The 19,839-nt window shown below is 33.3% G+C and overlaps 1 protein-coding gene across 7 annotated transcripts in view; it reads right to left on the bottom strand.

The window, feature by feature from the left end:
- LOC117100107 (oxysterol-binding protein-related protein 8-like) overlaps positions 1–19,839 on the bottom strand; it is a 65,206-nt gene that overhangs the window by 15,188 nt on the left and 30,179 nt on the right. For 6 of the 7 annotated variants that reach the window (XM_033239672.1, XM_033239675.1, XM_033239673.1 and 3 more), the window contains 5 exons: positions 15,214–15,296; positions 7,706–7,897; positions 3,508–3,588; positions 2,742–2,864; positions 960–1,212 (listed from right to left, as the gene is read on the bottom strand). In XM_033239672.1, the coding sequence (XP_033095563.1) occupies positions 960–1,212; positions 2,742–2,864; positions 3,508–3,588; positions 7,706–7,897; positions 15,214–15,296 (732 nt within the window). Of the gene's footprint in view, positions 1–959; positions 1,213–2,741; positions 2,865–3,507; positions 3,589–7,705; positions 7,898–15,213; positions 15,297–17,523; positions 18,925–19,839 lie in introns of those variants that run through there. The other variant, XM_033239674.1, reaches the window with a different exon arrangement.

The raw sequence follows: 19,839 nt of genomic DNA on the forward strand, positions 1-19,839 counted from the left end.
ATTATATACATTTGTCACACAAAAGCTTTATAGTGGGAACCTCAACAATAGTACTCCGTAAATGTTCAAATTAGCGCTGGGGCACTTATAAAATTTTTGGAGGCTTCAGTGCAGCACTTATTTGAGAGCTGCGTATATGTGTGCGGCACTTATGAAAAATATTGGCATGGTGCTTTCCATGCCTGTTCCCTTGTTACCTATCTCGCGTAATTCCGTAGTTCAGTTGGCCTATCATAGGTCCTACATCATCGTAAAAAAAACGTTTATAAAGAAATGCTTGTGTCTTCATTGTGTTATTTATTATATTTAAAACCCTGTTTCTCGAAGTGTTTTATTAAACACAGGATAATATATACTCTCGATTAAGCAGCGTAGCACTTATTTGAGAACGACACTTAGCAAAAAAAAATCAGGTTTGGTGCGGCACTTATTCAAGCATTTACGGTAATGACAATTAAACACAACTCTTGGTAAAACTTGAGACATGTTTACATCATACACAAGTACTCTATCATTGGCCATATTTGAGTGGTCGTTCTTCATTACCACACCCACCTGCGCAGCGGTAAAATCATACTTAACGAAGACGACCAGTCAAATAGAAAACTTGCAGATGCTCAACAAAACAAAATGGTTGCATAGTTACACGATGCGTAGTTAAGACTGCTTCAGCTTCTGGCAATATGGTTTTTTTGTAAAAAAAATATTTTCATCCAGTTTTTGAATTCTGTTAGCCTACAATTGACTTCATGTGGATAAATATTACAATTTTTATTTTCTGAAATCTAAGTTATATTAACACACATGTTGTTTCTAAACTCACCAATCGGCCATGTTTCTTTTGGTCACGTGGATAACTTAACGCTGATTAACGCACTCTATTTTACGAACCAGTTGAATGAAAATTATACTCAATGAAAAATCAATGAAATGAACCAGTCGAATACACCCATTCTTACCTTGGTTGGCAAAGTGCTTCTCAATTTCTGACTCATCAAGGTTATTTGTTTCCAGTTGAAAAGACTGGGTGAGTAGACTTGCGTCAATCTGTCCACTATCTCTCATAGACTTCATCAGTAGACTAGAGCATCGCAGAGCCAACTCCAAAGCATCCATCCAACATTTACCATCAGCTTCTGAAGGTGCCCGGAAAATTAAATAGTTGCTAGGCAGTGGAATGGTTATAGCTCCCATTGATTCACCTTTAGGCCCCTATGTATGTATGAAAAAATGCATAAAAATAGGCCTCTAACATGTATAACAAACTAATAGGAACCTGATTAGCAAAACAGAGAGCAATTTTATCATACATATATTCTTTCTTTGTGAAATATATAATATTGCAAAATTTTATTAATTTATTAATGTATAATGAGAGCACAGCTGTTCCCATTTTGAAAACAATATGGTTTAACGAGCAATCATAGCTTCATTCTCTTATTAATACCATAATAAATACACATCCTTCCTATAGGAGTCTAATTACAGTAGGTGATTGCTTGATATATCAATCTGCAATGCAAAGTTCAAATACCAGAAAAAAAGTGCGAGCATATGTACTTCTATGGTTGCTCTACCAACATCTGAGCCTGTACGACATTAGTTTTTTTTTTTTCTTTTTTTAATATGAATTAATGTGTTTTCCTGTATTTTAATTTTTGTTTATTTTTCCCATTTTATTCATATTTTTTACATTTTTGTACATTATATGTTTTTTCAGTGTTATATCCAACATGGTTATTTCAAAGTATTGAATAAATTCACTGGCTCCAATAATAGGTAAATATACGGTTCTTTTATAATGATCCAAAAAAGTATAAGTTATGGTTATTTCAAGTTTCTCATGACCCACATAATTTGCCTTGTAATTAAGTCAACAACTCAAGCTATGCATTCTCCTAATTCACATTAGTAACATGCATTTCTAGACAGACATATTGATCTTACAGTATTAACTAAAATTGATATTTAATATAAACAATTAAAGAATAAATTAATAACACTAAGATATATACAAAGAAATCTATAAATAGAGATGGTGACTCTAATCTAATTACAAAGGTTGTCGTGCCATATGATGAAATGAATGATTATGCTCATTCGCAAACTGATCAATAAATTCACCACGCAGAACAAAAATGCATACATAGCAATGTTCCCTGAAAATTTATAGTTTAAAAGGGAATGATTGGATAGTTGCTGGTAGCATATATTTTATTCCTTCTATTTCCTTCTCATACTGGGGTACCAGTTTAGTACTAAGTTATTCTTTTGCACAGAATATAAACTCATGAGGCTAAGCAATGGAGCTGTTTTAGAAAACAAAATCTGGTTTTCAAATGACCTTAACCGAGGACTATGGATTAGAAAACAAGTAATCTTTCCATCAAGCTACAGTCCCATTTCTTGAGATGTGTATGATGGTTAAGATACCCACTTTTCAATCTGAGGAGCTTGGGTTCAAATCATATGATTTTTGTTACTTTATGATTAAGCTAAATGGCCCACACTTCATAGAGACACTTGGTTATAGAGCATCTGTAGGGTCCCAAATAATTAGCTCTCAAATCTGGAAACGTCACTGGTTGCTAAGCATCAAAGGAAACATCTAGGACCCCAAATAATGCCAAGCTTAAAAGCAAGACTTGATTGCGAATCACTGAAGTGGTAATGATCAGGATTCCTGAATGGATCATCAATGTTCAAAATGGTTTTAGATTCAGCAGTTTACTAACACTTACCTTTGTGGCCCAAACAGATTGGTCCAATGGATGGTAGAGCTTAAAACAGAATCCATCCTTCTTTGATGGACGTTCTATTAATTCACAAGTGTTCAATAAAATAGTGCCAACCCACTGACCATGCTAAAAGAATGATAAAAGCAGATTAAAATATTCATATTGCAGAATTAGGGTTTAGTTATATGCTCACACTCCAAATTTTCAGGATCTATTGTTTAATGTTTGTAATACCTGAAAAGGAAATGTCACACCTTAATATCTTCCTGTTTACTGGTTTCCTTTTTAATAAATTTATTTAAAAGCACCGAGAATGTTCTTTAATGGAAGCTGATATATAGATATATGAAACTACCACCATTAAAATAATTGCTAATTAGTTTCGTAAGGTCAACTACTGTATTCATACTATCATTGATTTTTCATACCCTACTTTCGCCATGCAGTACACAAGAGCTTTTAGCATCGTTGCTCCAAAGCCTTGAACAGTTTTCAGTAGAACCAGAACCAAAACATACTGTATTGACCTAGTTATTCTGATTTAGTTTAATCCTTTCCTTTTGTTTAATTTAACTTGTGTATTTACATTTTGGTTTGGTAGTTTTCATTTGTCTGTTTTCATTTCTGTTTTAGGCTATCTTATCACTGATTTGATACACTTTTAGTTATGCTAGCGTTATTTAATAAATTGAAAATTAGAACAGGAAAATAGTTTCTATGGCAGTTAAATGATGTACAAATAGTACCATTCCTATTAATAACCGCATACCTTTGGTCCCTTGTATAGGATTAACAATCCTGGTTTCAAAACACACCATAGTTTAGTCCAACCTTTCAAAGTACCTCGAACCTACAGAACAATTGAAATAAGAAATACACATTAGATGTTTTATACATAGTACACTTATAGAAGTGGTTGGCGCATCAGTTGTGGCTTGGACTCCCAACCTCGAGGTCGGGGGTTCGAAACTCTCGCTGTGCAAATCGCTTGTGTCCTTGGGCAAGGCACTTTATCTACAGTTGCATCTCTCCACCCAGGAGTACAAGTGGGTACCTAGTAGGTTCCTACACAACTGCGCTGATTACTACCTGCAATATTATGGAATAATAATATAATTTAATTTAATAATTTAATTTGGTGTTGAGCATGTGTTCCATATGTGTTTGATCCAATGACCAGGGTAGTAACTTGAAGTGCTTAGAGGCTTTGTGCATGAATCGCTATATAAGAACGACATATTATTATTATTATAGCAAGATATAAGCCACTGTGAGGTTTGCCACTATTTCATTTATACAGTGTATTATTATAATTACTGTACTATTAAACAGCATTTGAAACCCATGGTCATGACACAGGGCATGGAGGAATTACCAAACTCAGAAATACGGGTTGGTGTCGGTGGGGGATAGTTTTTGACCATAGTTGAAGACTTACTGCATGTAAAGTGTCTAGAGGGATCTGTGATCCATTGAGCATAGAAAAATATTTTCAAATATCACCGGCTTATTCTTGGTTTTAAGGTTCTCTATAATTTGTGTTCCCCTACTTAACAGGGTTTGTACAAAACAGTGAGCGTTGTGAGGGCAGGCTTATTCACTGGAAAGCCAAAAGCAATGCTTTTCTCAATTCTGCATTTGTGTCCTTTCCCAGACTCTGGGAAGAACTGCCTTCTCTACTTCAAAACTCTGTTAATGTTTCCTCTTTTAGGATAATTTAGTAATAAGCATTTTATATCTTTTTATGTTTCTGATTAATTCTTCTGACTGTTTCTTGTACTAGTGTTTTTCTTTGAAGGATTCCCTATCTCGGCAATCCATGTTATTTCATTTTGTATACTTTTGCCAAATAAATACTATTATTATTGTTATGTAAATATGGTTTTATTATTATTATTATTATTATCATTATCATCATCATTTATTGTTAAGTGTCATCATCTCACATCTAGACATCAAAAAATAAAGCAAAGGTGAAAGGAAAATCAGAGACTAAAGTAAAATCACCCAAACAGAAGAAATTTTATTCATTTCTTCAAAATCTTAACACGACCTTATTTGCCTAAGTACTGCACCCTCAGCAGTCCTTTATCCTGCTACACTTTGCCTATATAATAAGTCTATTATTAATACATAATTCACTTAAATAACCACACTACATCTTGTTTAGACTTTTTTACTGAACTTGCAATAATGCTTCACTTAAAACATTTCAATACATTAAGTCTTAAGCAGTGGCAGATAGTTAATTGTCCGTTAAAACTAAATGATTAATAAAGCGATTTGCCATTATGTTAAGTGCTTATTAATAAATACTTAAAAAATGTTGAAGATTGATGAAATATCCAGACATGGCTCATAACGTAATTATTTTCTTCTTTGGAAGCAAAATGCGTGATGACCTTATGAATATGCAAATATTTTCAAGATGTACTTTACTAGTCTAACAAAACTTGGCTTGTCATGGATTTACTACTGTGGTGATTTTGAAAGCAAAAATATGCATGCTATTGGCATCTTACAGAACTCTTCTTATATAACTTTATGTATTATCTATGCCACACTGATTTGAACTACTGAAGATATAAGTCATAAAACCTAACGTTGACAGTATACACTATTCAGGATATTGAAAAAAGAAAATTATATTTCAATTGAAGTCTGAGAGTGCCATTTCCAACCATCTAGTGGTGCCATAAACATCATTTTCTTACCTCAGCCCCCACCCTGGTTGGGCTGAAGTGGTCTAGACCTTCCATATGAACGTCCATCCTTGGGGCCCCTTCGCTGTATTTCAAATTCATGGATCCACCACTAAGTATTTCTTAGAAATCTATGAATTCACTCAGTCCATCATCTTGTTTCCACCTTCTTTACTGCCTTTAAACAGGCTATTTCTTGCCACAACACTTCACATTTAAATTTTCAACACATTGTTGATTCAGGTCTTAAGATTAGCTGACAGCTAGTTTTTTTCTGTCAAAACTAAACCATTAATTTAAGTGTTTCATTAATAAGTACTTATAAAAAAACACTTATGATGATTGAAAAAAAAAAAAAATAACCAGGCAAAAGATAAGTCCATTGTAGACAGACATGTAATCCTTCAACATCCAACAATAACAGTTACATTAACTCGTCAATAGAGAATGGAATAACCGTTCAATTAAGGCTCAGGAAGTGTTGTTATTACCAGAAATTTAAAGTAAATATAGTATTTGCATACATTGGAAGGCTTTAGAATGGGAGGCAAACATCTAATCAGCTCAAAATGATAATATAATGTAAAAAAAATAAGATCCGGTATCTTCCAACTGAGTGATGCTTTGCCATAACTAAGATTTAATATTTATTGTAACTGGTATACACAAATAATTTTGGAGCCTAACAAAAGTGTACTAGAACAGATGTTTTTAAAGTTGCTTGTAATCTGGCGTGAACCGGACCTCATGTTATGTGGAAAACAGTTCCATAAATGTGAAGTGTCATCACAAAATTAGTCCTTTGGTGGCAAACATGATTTTTTTTTTCGTAAAGCTTTAATTTGGTCTTTTAAGCTCCTAGGTTAAGTAGATCCCGAGTATAATCATTTAGAATATGAAAACATACTTTTTAGAAAATTGCCTACAAAGATAAAGAACTGATAACTTTCTTGTTGTTTATCAATTTGGAAAATACAGTCTTAGAAAATGTACCTCGAATCCATATTTAATGTACATAAATCAACTGAGAACATTTGCTTTCATGAAATCTTTATTAAGCCTGTCTGAAACACTGAAACCTCATTTAGGTCAAAATATGAATTCATGTATTTTTGAAGACATTAATTTGAGCTAGCTTACAACACGAATCATTTCTGTCACAACACCCTGTAAAATAACTACAACAGGAATGAACTTTAATTCTAATGACCAATTCACCTTGAAATATGAAAATGTTAATAAAAATAATTTCGTATTTTGGAAATATTTGATTAGGTTGTCTATTGATTCTCAGGAAATCTGAAACAAGACTTCCATTATGATACAAAAATGAATTTTTATTATTGTTGATTGCATTGGTATTAATGGGATCAATAATTTTACATATCGTAGTTCCAATTGTGTATACTCTCTTTATTACAACAAAAATAATTATTATTACTGCATTTGTACAATGCTCTTTGTATGTTTTTATCTTAAAAGGGACTAAAAACAAATCCATTGCAGCAAGAATTCAAATTACAAGCTAAACTAGAAATTGCAAATTGCAAGTGAAGTGCTGCGAAGTAAAACTGCATAAAATGTTCTTCGAACAAAATTATTTATTCGAGTCAAGTGAAAATAATGAATAATAAAAATATAACAAATAATATGAGCACGACCCATTGTCTATATTAGAACAGCGTTGGTACCGTGTACAATAGTGTTTTGCTGCAGTGACATCTCGCTGCCGGCGACTCGCTGCTGCTGGCCGATGACTCGCTGCTGGCGAATCGATCTGCGCATGTGTATAAAATGGTATTTATTTCCGAAAACACTATGGCAGTCTACAACAAGCGTCGCCTAAATGTAATAATTAGCACGTTGAAATAGGCTAGTAAATAATTTTAACTGGGTTCGTATAATATTGGCCTCAAAATATTGTGGCTTGAGACATGAGCCGATTAAACGTAGAAATAGGAAACCTAGAAATATAGTAAAAACGCTGAATAGTACTCCAGCGTTGCGACATGCGGACGTTGGTACGAGTAGGTTAGTCTACAAACGTCGCCTAAAATAATTGATTTTACCCGGCAGAACGAAAGAAGGAAACTCCGCTTTTCAGTTGTCTTAGGCGCAGGTTTTTTGACAAACAATGACCTTTCAGAGGTCAAATTGCTGTCAAGAATATGAATTGGCTGCTCGCGACAACTTATGTGAGAGAGAAAATAAAGATAAAGAAAAATTATATTAGATGACTTCTAATTAAATTTGCTTAAAACATACCTTTAAGAAATCAGCCATGACAACTATGGCTGGATCTGACAGAGTGCTCAATAACTCCTTAGTAACACGCTTCTTTTCTCGTTTATAGTTCTTCTTCTGAACTTTGAGTGACTCTCGTTTTGAGATTTTTGCCGATGAGGGTGCACTACTAGCTGCATGGGCATCAACTGCCAAAGCCAGCTTTCCTTCGGACTAAGGGACAAAAAACACAATTCATATAAATTGCATAAATGCAAATCAAATTCACCACATCCTTCTTTAAAGATAGTCTGCGATCGAATCTGGAAATAATATGCTCACTTTGTTAAAAGGATCAAATAAATGAGAAATGTGACTTTACTGATATACATCACAGACATATTACTATGAAAACCCTTAAGCTGAATACCAGACTCTGCTAGTCTATACAAAAGAATATAGACACTGTTAATATATAGGTCTCCCTAAAATTAAAGACTCCTCCAATTAACACTCTGCCCACCAAACAAGGAGATCTCCGTGTTTGGTAACACAATGCTTGACCGCCAAACACAGAGATCTCCCGGTTTCAGGTTTTTTTACGGAATCCAATAGATGGGGTAATTACCGACATGTACTAACAATTTGAACATTATAATCAGTCTGGACCGTAAGTATTTCACAATTTGTTTGTTTGTTTAGTGTAGAGCGGTATGGACTTGCTTTCACAAAATCGCGATTATCTCAGCTTCGTTGTGCGAAATTGCGTAAATCTCTAAAAGTGAGTCATTTCCTTTTAGTGTTACGGATCACAGATTGTGATTAGAATAAAACATTTGGTACCATTGTAAAGCTAAAATGTTTGTAGTTCTTGTAGTATTCACTACATGTCAATCTGATCACATACGCACTCTCAACGAGCTTCGGAAAAGTGTTAAAATTTGCTAACAAGTCTGGCGGTGGCTGATACTACTTTTTTAACCCTGGCAGTCAGAGTATTAAAGAGCAATTTTCTGGTCCCCTATTTACAAATGCCTTTTATCTTTACTATTCTAATTACAGACCATAAGCTGTTAAAAAACATGGAAACCCTGATCCCAAAAGTGGACTTAATGTTCAATACATGGTATACAGATGAAATCTATATATTCCACCCCTATTAAGGAGACACTTCATTTTTTCATTGTATTACAAAAATTACAGTAGTTTCAAAATAAATGATTTCGACACATTTTGAGCAATAAACTTTACATCAAATGGAATTGTCTTTCCTGAACCCAATGTGAACATCAGTATAGGCTCTTGATTCATAATTAATTTGTTTAAAGGGCCAAACAATTGTTTAAGTTAGGCGTAAAAAGCAGTGCTTGGAGGTTTTTAGAAGCGCACTAGAAAGTTTGGGTGTGGCCCTCGGTGTTAAATCAGAAATTCACTTTGGGCCTCCGACCAATTTTTATGCCCACCTCTGGTATAGATTATATGTTGTGAATGTACTGATCAGCCTCTTTAATGTAAAAATCCTAAGTTACTCATTCTGCAATTGGCTGTGATAGCCTATGGAGCTTGATATGAATACTTTGAAAAGCCTGTTTATTGCTGACATCCTGAGGAGCCCATTAATTAGTTGTGAAAAGCCTATAATTATTGGAAGATGTGAATTACTAGACAGTCTCCTTAATGTACATGACCCTTCCAATCAATATTATGACACATAATATCAGGCAGACATGCAATCAATCATGACAATGATGGTCTGATATTGGAGTGGTTGCATCACAACCTACCTTGATGTAATGTTTATTAACAACTATGATTTTGGTAAAGAAAGTGAAATTATGCTTCATTGTCTTTCCACTCATATTCTTATCGAATTACAAATGCAGACCTCAAGAAGTATTGAACGATAAATTGCGCACTTTAAAGACATATATTCTCTGTGTGGTATCTTGAATGCAGACAAGACAATAGTCAAAAATTAGAGGATAAACAAATATTTCCTCACCAAGTGCATAAAAATACTGTTTAAATATTAGGTAGCCAATTTGAAGAACTTTCTAATAAAAACTGAATGATTTCATTCCATGCCTTAGGCGCGATCTGTAAATTATCCCAGACGGCAAAAACATGTCTAGGTCAACACCCTATCACGAACGTGTCTGAGAAATCAACCACTCTATTACCACGCTATATGAATATTCATTTGCTACACGCTTGAATTACGGCTCGCGTATGGACGACGGTTAATCGTTTTCACACTTGTTGATCGTTTGAACGATTTTCTATTGTTTACTACAACTGCTGTACTACCAGCACGGTCAACTCGCCCAGAAATACTGACGTTTCAAAAAAATATTATTATGCAGCTCCTATTCTTTCTTATACTGTACGTACATGTGGATATACTTTATGCTTATATGAAGATTTGTAAATTACACAACGACAACGTGCCTTGAGGTTCAGGGCACAGTATGCACTAAGCGAGTTCCATTGGAATTCGCTTTGTACGCCCCTCTGTAGATAGAACTACGTTGAGGCTCTAAAAATAGCACTGCCGTTTTCTTTGCAAAAGTGAAGGAGGGTACATTGGCATTACAAATCACAAACATACTTCAAATATACTTGAAGTGCCATGGGGTCATTCCATGCCAATTCAACGTGGCCACGGAAGTCACCTTGCTACCAGCCTTTTCGCAGTTCCACCTATCCCATCACAGTTGCTCTACTGTATGTATATCAAAGCTAAATAGTTTTATTGTACACATGCTGTCTCTTATACACATCTAGATGTGTATAAGAGACAGCTGCTAGTCTATACAAAAGAATATAGACACTGTTATATAGGTCTCCCTAAAATTAAAGACTCCTCCAATTAACAACAACCTCCAATTAACACTCTGCCCACCAAACAAGGAGATCTCCGTGTTTGGTAACACAATGCTTGACCGCCAAACACAGAGATCTCCCGGTTTCAGGTTTTTTTACGGAATCCAATAGATGGGGTAATTACCGACATGTACTAACAATTTGAACATTATAATCAGTCCCTCCGAATCGAGAGATGTACTGTATATTTGGTTGACTAGTAAAATTACTTATCATATGAACAACAAATCATGAACTTTAGATTTTATTTATTATTTAACTGATCGAAGTACAGAGTCCTCTTTCAAATAAAACTGCAGAGATCTTGAGGTCGAGCCTTGGGTGCAGAGAGCAGGGCCCAGAACCACGTGTGCAAACAAGTAGAGTACTGAGCAATTTAGAATTGTTCATTTTCAAACGGGGTACAACATTTTTTTATTTTTTTTTTTACAATTACTTATTTTTAGTTGTTTTTCTTTCTCTCTTTTATACATTGAACACACCAAACGTGTGTGTGCCGCTGAAACAAAAGTATATGTTCAGTTGAATAAATAAATTACAGTAATATCACGAGTTGTCAGTAAAACCTTTACTGGAATAATTTGGAGATCACGCCTTACTGGAAGTTGATTATATTACAAGTTTTAAATTAATTAGGTTTTCATATTTTATGAGTTAATTTATTTAAGAATGTTTGTGTTCAGAAGGCTTATTAATCAATAAAAACTGACTTGTTTCATCAGTGTATAGTGTATATTCATATGTTTCATCAGTGTATAGTGTATAGTCATATGTTTCATCAGTGTATAGTGTATAGTCATATGTTTCATCAGTGTATAGTGTATAGTCATATGTTTCATCAGTGTATGTGTATAGTCATATGTTTCATCAGTGTATAGTGTAGTCACATGTTTCATCAGTGTATAGTGTACAGTCATATGTTTCATCAGTGTATAGTGTATAGTCATGTTTCATCAGTGTATAGTGTATAATCATGTTTCATCAGCATATAGTGTACAGTCACATGTTTCATCAGTGTATAGTGTACAGTCATATGTTTCATCAGTGTATAGTGTACAGTCATATGTTTCATCAGTGTATAGTGTAGCCATATGTTTCATCAGTGTATAGTGTATAGTCATATGTTTCATCAGTGTATAGTGTACAGTCATATGTTTCATCAGTGTATAGTGTACAGTCATATGTTTCATCAGTGTATAGTATATAGTCATATGTTTCATCAGTGTATAGTGTATAGTCATATGTTTCAATGTTATTCATACACAGTTGATAACTTACTAGGAGGATCCTTTAAAAAAAGGAGCAATTAAATAATGATTGAATTTTAAAGAACTTCTGTAGGCAATCAGCAACCCTGGGATATAGTTATGATGGGCGGAGGTGGGCGGGGGCCAACCAGCCTTGAGGTTTTCCGCAAACTTGAAAGCAAGCTTTCACCATTAAAAGGCTTCTTCTATGAATGGAATGACCTGTACAAATCTCCTGCAGACCAAACCCAGTACCATTTCGATTTTAATAGTGCAGAAACTATGTCTATCACCCACGCTTAGTTCTCTACAGCTACAACCCTACTGACCTACAGTAACTCACAACCTCACTGAAAGTTATTATACTTTAAGCCATTCATTCAATGTGTCTATTTACCTTTTTAAGAGTTTTCCCTGATTTCCTTTCGATCAAATATAACAGACAGTATACAGGATTATTTTAAGGTAATTTTCATAATTTGGTTTACAAGTAGACTGTTTTTTTGCAAAAGAAAAGGGGAGGTCTTACTGTAGATTCAAACCTATATGGTAATATTTTTCTCTTAGTGTAGATATACCAAACACTGTTGACAGGCTGTGAAGTTGCTTAAGCTATGTTTCAGCCACACAGTAGGTACAAGCATTTCATGGCATATAAATACAGTATAGTAATTAAGTTACAAGTAACCCCTTACCTAGAACTGGCTTGTGGACCTTGTTTGGGGTGATTTAAATTTAAAATAAAACACATGCTTCTATTGTTAGCTTAATCTCCATATTCTCATTGCCTAAAAAATTAAAAATATCCTTTAAAACTTTGTATAAATTGATAATTTCAATTGTCCTTAGCACCACTAAACGATTAATTATGCTATTGGCACTATAAATGTCATGAGCTTTATTGATTGATTGGATCCAATATTTTGGACCCAATAAAAACTTGCTTTGGCTACACTTACAAATGGAACCTGGGACACTATTCCCAGGGTCCATATTTAATATCATACTGACAAAGACTACCAAACTAAGCTGTGATAATTCTGGTGTTATGACTGTAATGGATGAGACCTAATTATGACAAATAGATAAATCTATTGCAATTAATAAATGTCAATTTGAAAAAAAAAAAAATTCACAGATATTGGAAAAGTTACGCTACTATAAGGGCCTGGAAAAAGAGAAATGAAATCAAAAAAGAAAATGAACATTTTTAACTTCAGTTCAAAATTACTGTGTATGACTACTTTAGTTTAGATTTCTTTTATTACATATTTGTGTATATGCATTCTTTTAATGTATTTGTGTAGGTTTATGAAGTGTTGTGTGTGTATGTATTGATATACACTTTTTTTTTGGATTTTCCATATACAGTATGTTATATGTTTTACATGATTATGCTCATGTGCATTATTTATGTGTATAGGCATATAAATGTGTGTATGTATACATTTTTCAGCAATAAGTTGTTTTTTTTTTGTATTTTCCATATACTGTATGTTATATGTTTTTCATGATTATACTCATGTGCATTATTTATGTGTATAGGCATATAAATGTGTGTGTATGTATACATTTTTTAGCAATAAGTTTTTAGTTTAAGATGACAATGTAGTTAATTTTACCAGGCTAATCATATACTAGGTTTACTATTCCTATATTTGATCTGAACTTTGTTTTAATTTAGTCAAAGTTCCCTCTGTTTACTTTGCTTTTCATTGATTGTTCTGGACGTACAGTACCATCAATTAAGAAGTGCGATACTGACGAAAAAGTGCAGATCCAAATAAATTATTATTATTATCATAGCAAATGGCAAGGCCAGACAGGCTCAGGTCCAAAAAACAAGGGGATTGGCAATGCAAATGAGGGTCAAAATTAAAGGGCCACCTAGGCCCTAGGGTCCAATGTGGTCAAAGGATGAATTCATGCATAGATTGTACTAAATTTAGTGGAGGATACATACCTACTGTACCAAGTCTGACACATCCGGCGTGAGCCTCACGCTTTTCGACCAAACCTCAAGCTCTCAAGCCACTCACCTAAAATCTCAAGCTTTTCCACTAATTTCAAGCTGTATTTTATTAAACCCAAACATTTTATCAAAATACTCGAAACATTCGTAATTCTATAGTTTATCAGACCTAGAGTCATCGAAAATTGGATCGTTCCTTTTCTAGCTACAAATTATTGGCTTGTCTTTGCCACATGTGTATCCCCAACCACGAATGATCGAAAGAGAAATTTTACTGATCTGTGAGTTAGCCAGATCGTCTTACATTTTGTAAAATGAAGGATACCGTAGACAAAAAAATTGTGAGCCAGAAAAAATGGACGAGAAACTAGTAATTTTTTTATTTGGCCTAAAGTGGTAAAGTGGTTTCTAAAGACGGGGTTCATGGTTATAAACAGGAATGGGAGAAAAAATGTTCATCTTATCTCTACAGTACTACCATCAATTTATGCTTTTCAGCCATGGTCATATTAGTCTATGACACAGATTTTTATTTAGAGAATATAGATTTTGACAATATATAGGTAGGCTTAGATTCATTTTTGACACACATATTAACTATTTTCGTAGTTAAGTGGCATTGGCACTTACTTGAGAGCAGTGCTTAGGGGAAAAAAACCACATTTGGTATGGCACACATATTAAGAGCGGCGCTTATTCCCTTCAGAGCTTTATCAATTAATTTTCATACTTCATAACTTATGTACTATTAAACTTCATAACATAATTCTCTCTTCCACCTACAATAATTATACTTCAATTATACACAGACAGCTTATAAAATGTCAAGTAACAAAGGAACATAAAAAGTAAATATACACTAAACAGCACTAAATATTTGACATTTCAAAGCCTAGTCTAATGGATAAATACAATATTGACAGGAAATATTCTCTTTCCGAAAAGAGTAACATTTTTATAGAGTAAGTGGATATGAAACAACAATCATTTCAACCATCAAGTTGTCAATTAGTAATTGATGTAAACGTATACACTCGAAAAAGCATGTGGGAAGCTAAATTAGAACAAAGGATACAGAATAAGTCCTGGCTTATCCTACACATTTTCCCAGAAATATAGATAAAACGATTGAGAGATAAATCAAGAATCTAATCAAAGAGAGCTTTAACTGGTAAATCCCAGCATCTTGAGAAGCTGTTTTATTTCAACAAGTTTTTTTTTTTGTTTTTTTTGTTTTTTTCAAAAAAACACAACTCTGAGATTATTCTGACATCAGATTTGGGAACTTACAGTATTGCAATATAGTACTCCATGTACCTCAACCAAATGAACTTGTGGTATAACATAATCAATATTTTTCAGAAAACTTTTCTGTATAAGCCTAATGATATTGGTTTGGGAATATTAAATGTAAAGTATTAGTAGCTTAGATAAGACAAAAAACTTACCCTACTCCGCTGTCCATTGAATTTAGTTGAACCTCGAAGTGTTTCTCGTTGAAAAAACTCATTCTGTTCTTCTGAGCCAAGCACTGAAATTTCAAAAGAAAACCAAAAAAATAAATTAAATTTCACACATAAATACTAAGAAATATTAAATTTTTTTTTTTTAAATTAAATGAAAACAGAGAAAAAGAGATTTTATGAGGTGCTTAAACAATATTTGACTTTTTGTTCATTTACCCAACAGATTAACAAAAATATCACACAGTATTCTCAGCTGTCCACTGAATTTAGTTGAACCTCAAAGTGCTTCTAAGGTTGAAAAAATTATGGAATGAACTAAGTGAAACTTCAATTACTCTTTCTAACATTAAATGTAAATTAAAAGGCATTTAAATATTTTTATAGATATGCTTAAATTTAATTAAATGGTTAAGCTATATTTTGTTTTTTAAAGGCTATCAGTAGCCTAATAAGCAACTCAACCTATTATCTTAGATTAGCACATTTTTATGTATTACAATTTATCGTATTTTGTATTTTGATGTTTTAATCTTTGTTTTCTGATTTGGTTTTATTTTCCTTCTATTTTCTGTTTAATATTAATCTTTGTTTAACATTAGTTAAGTTTGATTATTATGTCTGTTATGGCATTGATGAAAAACACCACTGAGTTGATTAATTGTTTACCGGGATGAAATAAAAGTTTGTATTATTATTATTATTAATCTCACAGGAGGTTGGCATCTGTTCTGTCACATTAATAGCATACATTGGACCTACTGTACAGAAGCATTCAATAGTAGCATGACCCATGTGGATAAGTTGGTATGTAGCCTACGTAATCACATTGTTACTGCAATGCAAATATTAATAGTAAATATGTACTTTTCTGGTGATGTATTTTCTAGGAAAGAAATGGATAAAATATGTTGATGTATACATTGAAATACACTGTAGTTTCATCAAAATTCCTATTTTTTTAAAATGCATATATAGTATACAAGAACAAAAATAGTATCATTACAAAAATATCCAAGAATTTGTCTGCAATGTTAAAATACTGAAAATTGGTGACTGTAATTTTAGAAAGAATTTGGTATCACATGGTATCACCAATAATTATGCATTTTAATCTAGGCAAAATGAGCTGGTGATTTACTACAGGTACAAAGCACTTTTAAAGGAAGTTGCTCATTTTAATATTATATTAGTTATTAAAAATACTTTTAGAACATAAATAAACTCCTTCTAGGAATAATACATACTACAGTAAAGAAGATGGTTAAAATATGACCTTGAATTCATCATTTCACTGTAATTACAGTATGCACTTATATTAAGGCAAAATGTGCTGAGTAATTTATTACAGTTTACAAGGTACCATGTTTTCTGATGATTGTTCAATAATGTTTTCATAAAGTAGGGCTATTTATTACACAAGGGCAAAAATAGTAATCAAGATAAAGACATCCATCTCATTTGCAGCAGTTTATTCTCCTGAGGATTTAAACAATTTTTTCTAAAACCCTGCCCAGACTATCAAATTATATTTGACAAAAATATGTGACATGACTAAATATAGTCATGATGATATCAACATATTATTGTTTCTATTTCCTTATCTATTTATAGTTTAATTAAAATTTTAAGGAAATTAATAATCTAAGTTTCATAAATAGATTGTTGCTTTAAGAAAGTAAGTAACTTACTTTATTGCTTCTCTTTTATAACAGAGGCACAACCGTAAATATGTGCAACAATAACAAAATCAGTAAGAACTTGATTACTGTGATTAAATATAGTAAGAAAATACTGCGGTAGAACAAAATATAAATAAAAAAGGGTTTACAAAAATAGTAATAGAGATAATAATATTAATATTATGTAATTTTAAAAAAATTTATGTTATAGGTTATTAAGAAAACACTTTCAATATAAACGCAGTCCAGGAATAAGACATGTTTTAAACTGGCTCGCAGCAGTACAGTAGCATAAATGTGAAAGATTCATTCCGGAATGAATCCGATCTAAATTTTAGCATAAATAAAAACGAGTTGCTCAGAACGGCATATCATCAAGCAAAGATATAGGCATTAATACATTGCTTACATAAAATTAAATACATCAGAAAGGTAACGATTTTGTAATTCATACTGCTCTGCAAGAGATCATACCAAATTGATGCTACTAAATTGCCAATTATTGTACAGTTTGTACTTGGAACATAATCAAGGATAAATACTAGACTCTTCCATAGAGACCAGGGAATGAGATAGGTAAACGGTTCAGTAAATATCATTTTAAAATTCTTACCCGTGCTCAGTGTGGGAACTACACTCTTTGATCGCCCTCGTGGCGTGCCTTCTAGCTTTTGATGCGCTGATTTAAACATGTTCCAATAATAACCAAAAACGTATTTTCCAAGAAAATCCCAAGACAAAATCCTTAATTTGAAATCAGAAGTCTCGTACAAAACAGAATTTCAGATATGAGATCCAATAAACCATGACTTCATAATTCACGCTAAACAGATAGTTAACGATAAGACATCAGTAAATTGAGAAGATACAAGTGCGAACAGTTAGGTGTTTGTAAAAAGCTTGCTGATTATAAAAAAAAAATCTTCATTAACTAGATGTTTTTAAAACTGATGCAAAATCAGCTATTGAAACACAAATGAAAAAATATGAAGAGGAAGTCTTGTTGGTATCTAACAAGATGGATCTTTAGTTGTTACGATCATAATTAACTTGGATAGAAATCGCAACTGCAACATCCCGTCTGATGGGAATCAAGTGTCAACTTAAATGAATTCAAATACCGTCATTGGTAACCAGTTTATTCGTAAGCATTCTCCTTGTGTTAAATTGACCGGCGTGATTGGGTGTCGAACCAATTAATCATGCGTAGACATGACCAATCTGCAGTACTGTAGCTAATCATTCTTCTTTCACCTACCGAATGTGTCCGAGTATATTTGCAAATATTCAATGCATTAATTGTAGTTACTGTAGTTTAGACATCAACGCTTTTCCTAAAGGTATCCGTACGGATGTACAGGCTCCGATGAATAATCCCAAGTGATCTTGCATAAAACTGATATCTAGGTTATAGGCTATGAATAGGCTTTTCAAAATAGGAATCCGTATGGATTGCTATTAAATATAAAACATATCCAGGTCCTATACACTATCATTACTTATACAAATACAACGGAAAGTCAAAAATCGACCAGAAATGTCTAATAATAAATTCAAAACCAAAATAGTTTCGAAAATAAATAGAGATGGATCAATTTAGTATGCAAGAAAACACGGCTCCACAGTGCAGCATATCAATGTCACAATCTAAGCACGATCAATTGGATGTGAATCATACAAACACGAGCATTTGAAATGGTAAGCACAGTGACCAAACCATTCAAGCATTCCAAGTCAACCAATCAAATGATAACAATTAAAACAAGAGGACCCAACACAGGGGGTGGCAGAGATGAGCACAGCTTCAAAATCAAAACACAATCAGAACACACTCATTTTGCAGTATGTAAATCCTGATTAATTTCATCCATTTACATATCAACATCCTGGTTCAACAGCCTTGACAACAGAGTAACATTTGTTCTAATGTTATCATTAATGCTTTTTATTACTATCGTTGCCCTGTAGTTGCTCTCTCCATGCTGATTCATATGCTACAGTAGCCTCCCATGCTTTATGTCTTGTTTTACGAGTTTCTCTACTCAAAACCTCTTAAATATTATTCATATACAACAGTAAAATTCTACTGGTTGGCTTGATGGCCATGCTCTCTGTATATAGTTACCTCAAATAGCAATGCTTTTAGCTGGCACGCTTTTTATGTGCTGTTTGAAAAACAGATAAACAATCCTGCTGAGAGTTGGAGAAGGTCATCGCAGTAAAGATAAGCCTGACTTTAGATTACAACTTACCCATGACATAGACACATGCTAACTGAGTGACAATTTGATGCAATCTTTTACATGAAGCAATCCACACTACATCTTCCCTATAGACACACACAACAGAAATAGGCACTACTCCTACCACTCTATTGAATATCTACCACATGACGACGCTCGCTGGTATAACCAGATACCAACGGCTGTCTAATTAGTGAAAAATTATAGCAGATGGCATAATGATATCCAGACCATAGACATGAACGTGAAACAATTTTAAATACTGCTGTATATTTATCAATGTATAAATTATCCTTGTTTTGTTACCAACATTTAATTTTTGTGTCTACTGCCCCCACAGAGTGCAGTAGACACTATGTTGTCCACAGCAGTTGACCTTTCTAATTCTGGTGGAGGTCATGTGTAGGTAGATATCTAAACTTAGGTATGTGTGGCTAGTAACAGCATCCATGGTAACAGGAACAGTTGTCCTGGTAACAGGATAAGGATATCACTGTCACTATAATGTATCTATTAACTGGAAATACCATGGTGTACTGTATACAATGATCAGTTATACATGAGAGTATAAATCAACACCCCCACTTACTCTCATGATGTTAAACCATTAAATCATTAATCATTTTTCACATCACATGCCCATTGGTCATTGTATATATTATTATATTTTGTATATTTTTGGAGAT

The sequence above is a fragment of the Anneissia japonica genome, unplaced genomic scaffold (assembly GCF_011630105.1).
Source record: "Anneissia japonica isolate Jap-2015-1 unplaced genomic scaffold, ASM1163010v1 scaffold241_len727266_cov204, whole genome shotgun sequence".
Classification (NCBI taxonomy): Eukaryota; Metazoa; Echinodermata; class Crinoidea; order Comatulida; family Comatulidae; genus Anneissia; species Anneissia japonica.